We start from the raw sequence: 10,959 nt of genomic DNA on the forward strand, positions 1-10,959 counted from the left end.
TATATATATATATATATATATATATATATATATATATATATATATATATATATATATCAGGGTTTGAACCCACGGTGTTAAACCAGTGAACCACATCACTTGCCCTGTCTCAAAATAAAAAATGAAAAAGGGCTAGTGAGGTGGTTCACTGGTTTAACACCGTGGGTTCAAACCCTGATATAGTTACTAAGGACCATGCTAAGCTGCTCAGGCTGGCTTTGAACTTGAGATTCTCCTACCTTGGACTAAGGAGCCACTGGAATTACAGGTGTGCACCTCCACACCAAGCTGGGTGGTCTTTTCTTATATCAGGGTTGGGAATCTTGGCATTAGAATATATCCTGCCATTCAGAAATCATAAAATAACATTACCTGTTACTCCTATGAATAAAACTAACAATTTGAAAATTTAAAATTTATTAACATCATTTACTAATATTTCCTTCATAACTACAACTGAATCTAGGTTGAAATATTCACATTGAACTTTGACTTCTTGATAACTCTGCATAATTCCATTCTCCTGCAGAGCTCTCACCGAAACCAACTAGTGGCATGAATTTTGCGGGTAGATTTTGCTCTCTACATTGGCATAACAGTATTGACTTACACATGCATAAACACTTTTCTCAAGAAATTACAAAAAAGAACCTAAACATCATCTAAATCATCAAGAACACAAAACTTACTACCTTGAAATGTAGTACTTGACAGCAACAAGTGTTTTTCAGCATATCTGTGAAAGACAAACATTCATTTCTAATGTTTTAACAGATGCATAGAAGTACCTAGAGAGATGTCATTAAACTTGTAAGTTCATTATTATGGCAATATATTCAAATTTCTTATGCCTCTCTCCATTTTGCACAACTGAGAATTACTATATAATATATGGGTGTAGGTTTGTTGATTGACTTCCACAATTCAAGAATTTTCACTATTGCTATTAAACTCCTATATTTATTGTTGCAAAAGCAATAAATTGTGGTTTTAAAAAGTTATAATTTTCACCATTCTGAAGTATGTAGATCAGCAGTCTTAATCACATGGATGTGGCTATGACACAATCACTTTCACTTAACTTTAAAATTTTCCATTTTTCTAAGCTGATACTTTGTTCCAAATGTGAGAAATTTCCAAACATACATTCCCAACACTAGCCAGAGCCATTCCACTAAAATGTGAGACACTAAAGCCATTAATATTCCTAAAGAGGCAGATTAACAGAACTTGATATTTCATTTTAATGTCTTTTCCTATGTACATTGCAACTGGACCCCACAGGGGCTGAGATTAGACCGTCATGCTGTGCAGCCTCCTCAGGGCACCTTTAATGCCCCTGTTCCTCAGGCTGTAGATGAAGGGGTTCAGCATGGGGGTGACCACAGTGTACACCACGGAGGCCACTGAACCCTTCCTGGGAGAATGTGATGCAGCTGACTCAAAGTACACTCCAAAGCCTGTCCCTAAAAATAAGCCAACAACTGCCAGGTGAGAGCCACAGGTGGAGAAGGCTTTGTACCTCCCCCCTGAGGATGGGATCCTCAGAATGGAGGAAACAATTTTATAGTAAGAGAAAAAGATCCCTGAGATGGGGAAAAGGCCATAAAATGCTCCCAGAATATACTGGACAATGTTATTAGAGAAGTTGTCAGAACAGGAGAGATTCAGAAGTTGAGAAGGGTCACAGAAGAAATTGGAAATTTCCACACTCTTGAAGTTAGTAATTTTTAAGATCATCAAAATAACTAGCTGGGAGTCCAAACGGCTGAACAAAAATGACACCAAAATTAAGAAGCCACAGAGACGAGGGTTCATCATGACCAAATAGTGCAGGGGGTGACAGATGGCTACAAACCGGTCATAGGCCATCACAGTCAGAATCATGTAATCCATACAGACAAAAATGGTAAAAGTAGACATCTGTGTCAGGCAGCCCACATAGGAGATGGCTCTGCTGTGAGTCTGAATGTTCATGAGCATCTTTGGGACCGTGGTGGAGATTGAACAGATATCAGACCAGGATAGGTTGGAGAGGAAGAAGTACATGGGGGAGTGCAGGTGGGAGTCAGAGCTGACGGCCAGGATGATGAGTAGGTTCCCAAGCACTGTGACCAAGTACATGCACAGGAACAGCCCAAAGAGGACTGGCTGCAGGTCTGGATCTTCTGAGAGTCCCATGAGATAGAACCCTGAAACGTGTGTTAAGTTTTGTGCTTCTGTGCTGCTTGGACACCTTTTGAAAAAGCAAAGAGTATAAGAAAAAAAGAAACCCATCAGCAGGTGCTCCTCACTCTGTGTGCATTCAAATTCAGGTATTCACTAGGAAGCTGCTCACAATGGAGATCCACATGCTCTCAATAGTTCTCAGGAGTGCAATACCCAGTCCTGCTCAATCTTTCACTGTTGCTCTCTCCATCATTCACCCCACTTTCCACATCCTCTTTGGAGACATTGAACTGAGAAAACTTAGAAACCCAGGAGCAGAGGAAAGAAGAAGTTCATGATCACAATAAAATATAGCCTACTGTTTAAGATAAAATTCAGGAAAAATAATAACTTTTCTACTAAGAAAAAGCAATCTTCATGAAAGCACAGTTATGAATCTTGAACAGCATGCTTTTTTACCAATGCCCTTGCCCATGCCCTTGCCCATGTCTTTGGCCTATGCCCTTGGCCCATGCCCTTGCCCTTGCTCCAAGCTTTGGCCCATGCCCTTGGCCCATACCCTGGGCTCAGGCCCCTGTAATTTGGGGAAAATAAACAAGTGCAGGGAAAAGTGGTGCAAAATTGTGAAGCTCCACCTTGGCTCCCCTCCTGTCCAGGTCCTGATACAGCTCTTCTATAAACATTGGACACCCTTCCCAAAACAGGGCTGCCTCTCACCCTCAAGACAGGCCACATTAACCCTTGCATGTGTACCTGCCTTTGTAAATAAACCTCTGTCCATGCCTCTGTCCAGCTCCTGCTGAAATCCTTCTCCATCACATATGACAAGAACCCCACTGGTCTGTAGTTGAGCTCCCCTCTGCCCTGGGAACTCCTTGGACTCATCTCCAGAAATATCTTTTCTCCTATGACATTAGTATCTTTGCCTGATCCCAATCTTCTGCAAACCTGTCTCCCAAACAACCTACTTCATGAAATGGGGAGGTGTGATTTTCTGTTGATGTTTCTATGTCAATATTAATTTATGTTCCCATAAATGTTTCCATTAAAAATTACCTAAAGAGCATCTAAATCTCATCTAAGTAGTGCACAACAATGCCTATTGCCCCAGAAATGCACCATTTACATTAACTGGAGGTGCTAATTCCATTTGTGAAGAACATTCCTCTACTTCAAAGACTTCATCCTACACAAAGCATTTCCTGAAGAAAGGACATCTTTGATCCAGTAAGATTTTCAATATGACAATCATTTCAAAAATTCTGTTCCTGTATCCATATCACACAAGTAAGAAATTCTCTATAACCTATTGGAACATTGAATGTCCAAGTTTACTACATCAAAGCTACATATATTTAACAAATTTAGAAAATCATCATTATACGTACACTCAGTAGTTGGGTTCATTATTTTCCATATCATTATTGTATTATAGTTGTACATAATAGTTAGATTTATTGTTTCATATTCATACATGCACACAATGTAAGGATTTAATTTGTCCAGTATCATTCCCTAGTATTTCTTCTTTCGCTCCCATGCCCCTCTCCACCAGTCCCTTTTCTCTGCCATATTGATCTACCTTTGATTTTTAAGAGCATTATATTTATACATAGTAGTTGTGTTTATCCCAATATAATCATATGCCCATGGAACTTGATTTATTCCATTTCAATCCCCATTCTCTCCCCTAATCCCCCCTTCCTGACTCCCCCACTCTCCTCCCCCTCCTGTACTGATCTTCCTTTGCCTTATTTATTTGTTATGATTTATTGGTGCTTTCTATGTGTACATCACATGGATGTCACTGTGGTATAGTCATATACCAGAAGTAAGAAGTCCATTAATCCAAATTAATTTTGTTTGGTTTGGGGAAGAAAGATGAGGTGAATTCAATGTTGAAGAGATCTTTTTTTATGCCTCCCTGTTCCAAGACAAAAATGGACCCCAGTGAGCAAGACAGAGGGAGACATTCAGCCAAATACACAGTGAATACATATGGAGATTCAAAAATAAAATATCCCATCCAGAAATAGAAAAATGTAAACTTTGAGTAGGGGATAATTATTTGAGTGGCATGAAGATTAACATAATCATTACTAACAGCAGCAATATCTAGATCTTATTTTGCCTACAACTTATTCAAATGTCCCATATTATTCCCTAAGACCAAGTATCTATCTAATCCTTAGTCAATGCAATTGTAGCAGAAAAATCAACTCAGATAACAAGGCTGAATCCAGACATTAGTGACTTGCTCTAATTCACAGAGACAAGAAGTGGGACTGACAGGCTCTGAAATCCATCCACTACATGTTTTTATTCTCTCCCACCCCATATAAAGATTCCTGCCTAGATCCTGAGGTCTTAAGTACAACTAAATATCAGGTGTACATTTGAATTCTTTCCAGTTTTATGAGTAAGAATAAAATCAAGACCCAATATTAGATTTGCTGTGAGATAGAGAGGGCTGTTTTCAAGCATGGAGGAGCATGTGGTGAGCTCCAAGGAGGTTCTGGAGGGGGCCCAGGAGTGAATGATCATTACTCTGCTGAATGATCATCAGCCTCCCCTACTGTGACCTCTCCTGTGACCTGTGGCTGTTCTTCCATAGTGTATTCAGCAAGCGCCCCCCCCCCGTACTCTGCCCTGTGATTCCCCAGGAATCTCACAGGAAGAGCACTATGGGCAAGGCTCTCTTTCTGCAGGAAAGGGACGAGGAATGGCTAGTGGGCTTGCTGATGGGACAGCCTGCCAGGATTCTCCCATGATGCCCTGCATCCATGGTCTGACAGCCCAATGCAACCAGGCTGCTGTCTCCTAGCAAACAAGAACAATTTGCATACATATAAACTTTTCTTTTACTGTAAGATAATAATAAATGAGGTGTGCATTATCAGAGTAGGACACACAAGAAGTGAGACAGATAACACAAGATCTGTTCCTCAGCCTCTGAGCCTGGGAAGCCCTGAAAGTCAGTTCATGATGCTCTGGCTTCTGTCGTCCCCTCATCATCCTTATCAAGACCACCACAGTTCTTTCCTAGAGCTTAGGAAATGTAGTTGAAGGACCAATTTTGCTGTCATAGGTGATATTTTTATAGGAAATAAAAACAGAATGGGTGGAGAGCACATTTTAAATAAGATATATGACAGCACAGAAAAGTATTTTTTAAAAAAATCACAAATACCATACATGAAACTTGACCTCCTGAAATCCCCTCCATGTGGAAACTCCAACTTTGATGTTTGTTCTTCTGATGCAGAAGCAATACTTGTAATTCTAAGGCTCCCAGTGCACTTACAGGGTTATGCTGCTTCTCTGCTGGGTAATGATAAGGAGTGCACATGCCAAGACCCACCCATACCTGATGTCCAACAAAGGCTCAGACTCTGTGCCCAGCATTCCCAGGAATATGCTGTCAGCTGGGAGCTTCATGATGCAGAACCACAGCATGGAGACAGAAGCACGCAGCTCACTGAACAAAAATTATCAGCAAAAGGGCTGCAGGCACAGGCTGATTGTGGACTAGCATATGACCTTGGAAGCTCTATGCACAGAGCTCATAATTAGACTAATTGGTCCATGCAATGCCCATCTCTAAGGACTTCCCAATATTAATGCAGAATGATGAAGAAGAAAAATTGAAGATCCCCTTAAGATTTGGACCCTAGCTGTAATTAGGAAGAAACTTGCATAATCAATTACTTCTTTCATTTTATGTTTTTTAAATACTTCTGTTTTTTTTTCTTTTTTTAAAATTTGTTCTAACTGGTTATACATGAAAGCAGAATGCATTTCAATTAATTCATTGTACACAAAGAGGACAACTTCTAATTTCTCTAGCTGTACATGATGCAGAATCACACAACTCATGCAATCATGCATGTACATAGGGTAATAATGTCCATCTCATTCCTCCATTCTTCCCACCCTCCTCCCATTACTGCACTATGCCTAGTCCAAAGTTACTCCATTTTCCCCTACCCACCACCCACTATGGATTAGCTTCTGCATATCAGAGAAAGCATTTGGCCTTTGGTTTTTTTGAGATTGGATTATTTCATTAGCATAATATTCTCCAGCTCTCCATTAGGCTGAGTAATATTTCACTGTGTATATGCCACATTTTCTTTATCCACTCATCTGTTGAAGGGCATCTAGGTTGGTTCATAGTTTAGCTATTGTGAATTGAGCTGCTATAAACATTGATGTGGCTGTGTCTATAGTATGCTGATTTCAGGTCCTTTGGGTATAGACCAGGGAGTAGGACAGGTGGGTCAAATGGTGGTTCCATACCATAAACTTAACACCAAAAAACAAATAACCCAATCAATAAATGGTCTAAGGAACTGAACAGACACTTCACAGAAGATATACAATTGATCAACAAATATATGAAAAAATATTCAACATTTCTAGCAATTAGAGAAATGCAAATCAAAATTACTCTAAGATTTCATCTCACTCTGGTCAGAATGGCAATTATCAAGAGCCATGTGCCTCAAATCCACATAGCATTTCAAATATGGCTTCAGTTATTCAATATGAATAACTAGCCCAAGTTACATGAACTTTCTCATTTCTGTTATCTAAAATGAAATTATGTGATACTTATGCCGTGGAAAGACTTTGCACATGAATTCAAAGAATCTACAAATAGAGGATGTGGGGGGAAAAGGCTCACTCATACATTGCTGATGGGACTGCAAATTGGTGCCACCACTCTGGAAAGCAGTATGGAGATTTCTTAGAAAACTCGGAATGGAACCACATCTCTGTTTTGTTTTTTTTTTTAAGTTCCATTTTTATTAGGTTAAAATATAAATAAGAAAATTTACTATTGAACCATAATAAGTATACATTTGAGTGACATTTATTTGGTCATTAAGTTTTCTTTAAATTAAACATTCAGTTTTTTAAAAAACAGTGGGTCTACTGCCCAGAAGGATTGTCAAAGGACTCTGCAACATTGAAATGATGTGAAACTCTGAAGTGTGTCTCAGACCAAGCTCTAAGGTTCCTTCACTTCCCTCTGTTCCTGCTTTGTGTTTCCTAGGTTCATGAACGTCTCTGCCATTGATGTTGAGTAATTGAATGTTGCAGATGCTGTTGAGAGGAAGTATGGGGCTTCTGTGTCCATGCCACAGACACAAACATAAGGTGCTCAATATCATCTCCTGCTCATAGGGACATTTTTTAGTAGATTGAAGGTACAAAAAGGAGAACACCACTGTGTAGAAACCCCGCTTGAGCATGTCCAGGACCTGTGAATGTAGCAAAGGTCTATTCAATGTTTAACAACATAGTTTTCATTTTTATCTCTCTGTGCCTAACATGGTAGAGGCTCTGGGAAATCAGAAATGAGAAAGAGAAGGTTTTTCACCCCACATACAGTATATACATATGAAAGGGAAATAAGAAACTGTACCATTACAGAAATATGAAAACAATAATAGGTCACAGGATAATTGATTTGAATAATAAAGATTGGCATTTCTATATTTATAATAACTAATTTTCTTTTGGCCATATGTTACAACTTCGTCACATATCAATCACACAGGAAGAAAAAATTTCTGTTTAATCTGGGTTCAATGATGTTGTATCAACTAGAAATCATCTTGGAGGACATTGCTGAGTATCGTAGACACTAGCACCTGCACTTTGTTCAAGGTAGGATGAGTCCAGACAACAGCAGCCAAAATTAAATTGTGAGTCTCTGGGTCTGAGGCAATCATCTTTTTCAATTTTTTTCAACAATTAGAAAGTTTTCAGCAGAATAAAGAGGTCTTAGTTAGAGAAGCATCTCTGGTACATTCTTAACCCTTTAAAGTCCCTGAGTAGTAATGAAATCCAGACCTACTTTGCTCCTATTTGATGAAGAGGGTTAATTATAATATACAGGTGGATGTGGCAGCTGCAGGTGTGTCCTGGAGTTGGAGACACAGGGGGATGTTCTGGATCACTTGTGCCGACTTGACCTTAGATTTTGTCTCAGCTCATACTTTTGTGCAGAAATGATTCAACTGATACCCCTGACTGCTTTGTCCTGGAATCTACCAGAAATCCCAAAGGAAGTGCACAAGAAAATTGGTCCCATCTTGGAGTGACAGGAAACGGAAACACATGATTGTTTTGTGGAGGGGACAACCTGTCAGCAATGGCTTCCCCAAATGCCATGTGCCTCAAATCCACACAGCATTTCAAACATGGCTTCAGTAATTCAATCTGAATACCTAGCCCAAGTTACATAAACACCTAAGCTCATTTCTGTTCTCTAAAATACAATTGGGTGATACTTATGCTGTGGGAAATCATTGCACTTGAATTCAAACAATCTAAATATAGTACATAGCTTAGCACCTGGCATTCAGAATCCCCAACAAAAGATCATCCTCATCTTCATTCACATCCTCATCATCACCTTCACCATATGGAGTGTTGAGGACACAGTTTAAAGGGATGCATTTTCTCCCCTTGTGGATGACAGTGTGTGGCAGGAAGAGTCAGGAGGCAGTTAAAGAGGACTTTCCATGAGCTTTCTGTTGCACTCACCACAACAAAGCATATGAACTCACAGTTTCATCCCTGACAATGTGCACCTCATTCTCCCATCTGGGTAGACAAAGTGCATGCTCCTCCTGATGAGGAAGAAATAATGCTATGTAATGCCCTTCCTCCACCCTTCCCTTCCACAGCAGCTCCTGATTCACACTGGGGCTCTGCTGACTTAGAACTAAGGAGGGCAGGTCCAAAGCTCCCACCTCCCTGGTGCCCAGTGTCCTGACTTCAGCCTCCAGGTATCAATACACACTCAATTAGGTGCTTCCTGATACAGACAACCACAGCAGGAAGAGATGCATAATGGCACCCACTTCACTGGGGTCCTCAAGCTGAAGGGCTGGAGGCACAGGCTGGTTGTTGACTACTGTGTGACTTTGGTGGCTCAGTGCATAAGGCTCCTAGTTTACCAAGTAGCTAAAGCATAACAGAAACTCTTAAGAGCTTCCTAGTATTAATGATGGAGAAGAGGAGCAGAAAATGAACATCTATCAATGTTTATCAGTTTATCTCTATTAAGGAAGAGGCTCTTCTCTACTATAAATTTTTCATTTCTTTAAAAAAACTTTTTAGCTTTATATTACTATTGTTGCAGTAAATTGAAGTTAAAAAACTTTCCTTCTAACCATTCTCAAGTATCATGATAAGCATCATTGATCACATAGATTTTTTTTTGAAATATTCATCATCACCATCTCAAAAATCTTTCATTATTTCAAAGTGATACTTTGTTCCAAATATGAAGAACTCCCAAATATTCCTCCCCATCACTGGCTGCAGGCATTACACTTACATCATGTGTGGTGTTAAACCCATCAATGTTCCTGAAGAGGCAGATTAACCCAACTTGATAATTAGTTATAATGAATTTTCCAAAACACATCGCAACTGGACACCACAGGGTCTGAGATTTAGGCCATCCTGCTGGGCAACCTCTTCAGGGCACCTTTAATGTCCCTGTTCCTCAGGCTGTAGATGAAGGGGTTCAGCATGGGGGTGACCACAGTGTACATCACGGAGGCCATTGTACCCTTCCTGGGAGAAGGCAATGCAGCTGACCCAAGGTACACTCCAAAGCCTGTCCCTATAAATAAGCCAACAACTGCCAGGTGAGAGCCACAGGTGGAGAAGGCTTTGTACTTCCCACCTGAGGATGGAATCCTCAGAATGGAGGAAATAATTTTATAGTAAGAGAAAAAGATCCCTGAGATGGGGAAAAGGCCATAAAATGCTCCCAGAAAATATTTGACAATGTTATTAGAGAAGGTGTCAAAACAGGAGAGATTCAGAAGTTGAGAAGGGTCACAAAAGAAACTGGAAATTTCCACACTCTTGAAGTTGGTTATTTTTAAGATCATTGAATTGTGCAACTGTGATTCCAAAAGGCTTAATAAAAAGGATACCAAAATTAAGAAGCCACATAGGTGAGGGTTCATAATGACCAGGTAATGCAGGGGGTAACAGATGGCTACAAAACGATCATAGGCCATCACACTCAGAAGCATATAATCCATACATGCAAAAATGCCAAAAATAGACATCTGTGTCAGGCAGCCCACATAGGAGATAACTCTGTTGTGAGTTTGGATGTTCACAATCATCTTTGGGACCGTGGTGGAGATGAAACCAATGTCAGCCAAGGACAGGTTGGAGAGGAAGAAGTACATGGGGGTGTGGAGGTGGGAGTCAGAGCTGACAGCCAGGATGATGAGCAGGTTCCCAATCACCGTGACCATGTACATGGACAGGAACAGTCCAAAGAGGATGGGCTGCAGGTTTGGATCCTCTGAGAGTTGCATCAGATAGAATTCTGATATGTGAGTTAAATTTTGTGCTTTTGTGTTGCATGGACACCTTTTGAAAAGCAAAGAGTGTAAGAAAAAAAAAAGAAACCCATCAGCAGGCTCCACTCGCTCTGCATGCATTTGGATTCAGGTTTTCACTAGGATGCTGCTCACACCGGAGTTCCACAGGCCCTCAACATAGGTCTCACTCCTGAGACACCCAGACTTGCACACTCTTTCAGTTTTGCTACCTACATCATTCACCCCTTTCTCCACACCCTATTTCAGACATTTAACTGATCAATATTAAAATCCCAGGAGCAGAAAGAAGAAGTTCATGATTGCAGGAAATTATAGCCTACCATTTAAGGGGAAATTCAAGGAAAGTAATAAGTTTTTTATTAAGAAAAAATAATGTTCATGAAAGTTTATAAAGAACCAC

The 10,959-nt window shown here is 40.1% G+C and overlaps 2 protein-coding genes across 2 annotated transcripts; both read right to left on the bottom strand.

Moving 5' to 3' along the window:
* Positions 1 to 1,293: 1,293 nt before the first annotated feature.
* Positions 1,294 to 2,196, bottom strand: LOC107133585 (olfactory receptor 18-like). The gene has a single exon (XM_015475889.2). The coding sequence runs from the start codon at positions 2,179 to 2,181 to the stop codon at positions 1,294 to 1,296; it is 888 nt and encodes a 295-aa protein (XP_015331375.1). The 5' UTR covers positions 2,182 to 2,196.
* Positions 2,197 to 9,644: 7,448 nt separating this feature from the next.
* Positions 9,645 to 10,589, bottom strand: LOC107133574 (olfactory receptor 7E24-like). The gene has a single exon (XM_015475883.1). The coding sequence runs from the start codon at positions 10,530 to 10,532 to the stop codon at positions 9,645 to 9,647; it is 888 nt and encodes a 295-aa protein (XP_015331369.1). The 5' UTR covers positions 10,533 to 10,589.
* Positions 10,590 to 10,959: the final 370 nt, after the last annotated feature.

Source organism: Marmota marmota, unplaced genomic scaffold, assembly GCF_001458135.2.
Source record: "Marmota marmota marmota unplaced genomic scaffold, marMar, whole genome shotgun sequence".
In the NCBI taxonomy this organism is placed as follows: domain Eukaryota; kingdom Metazoa; phylum Chordata; class Mammalia; order Rodentia; family Sciuridae; genus Marmota; species Marmota marmota.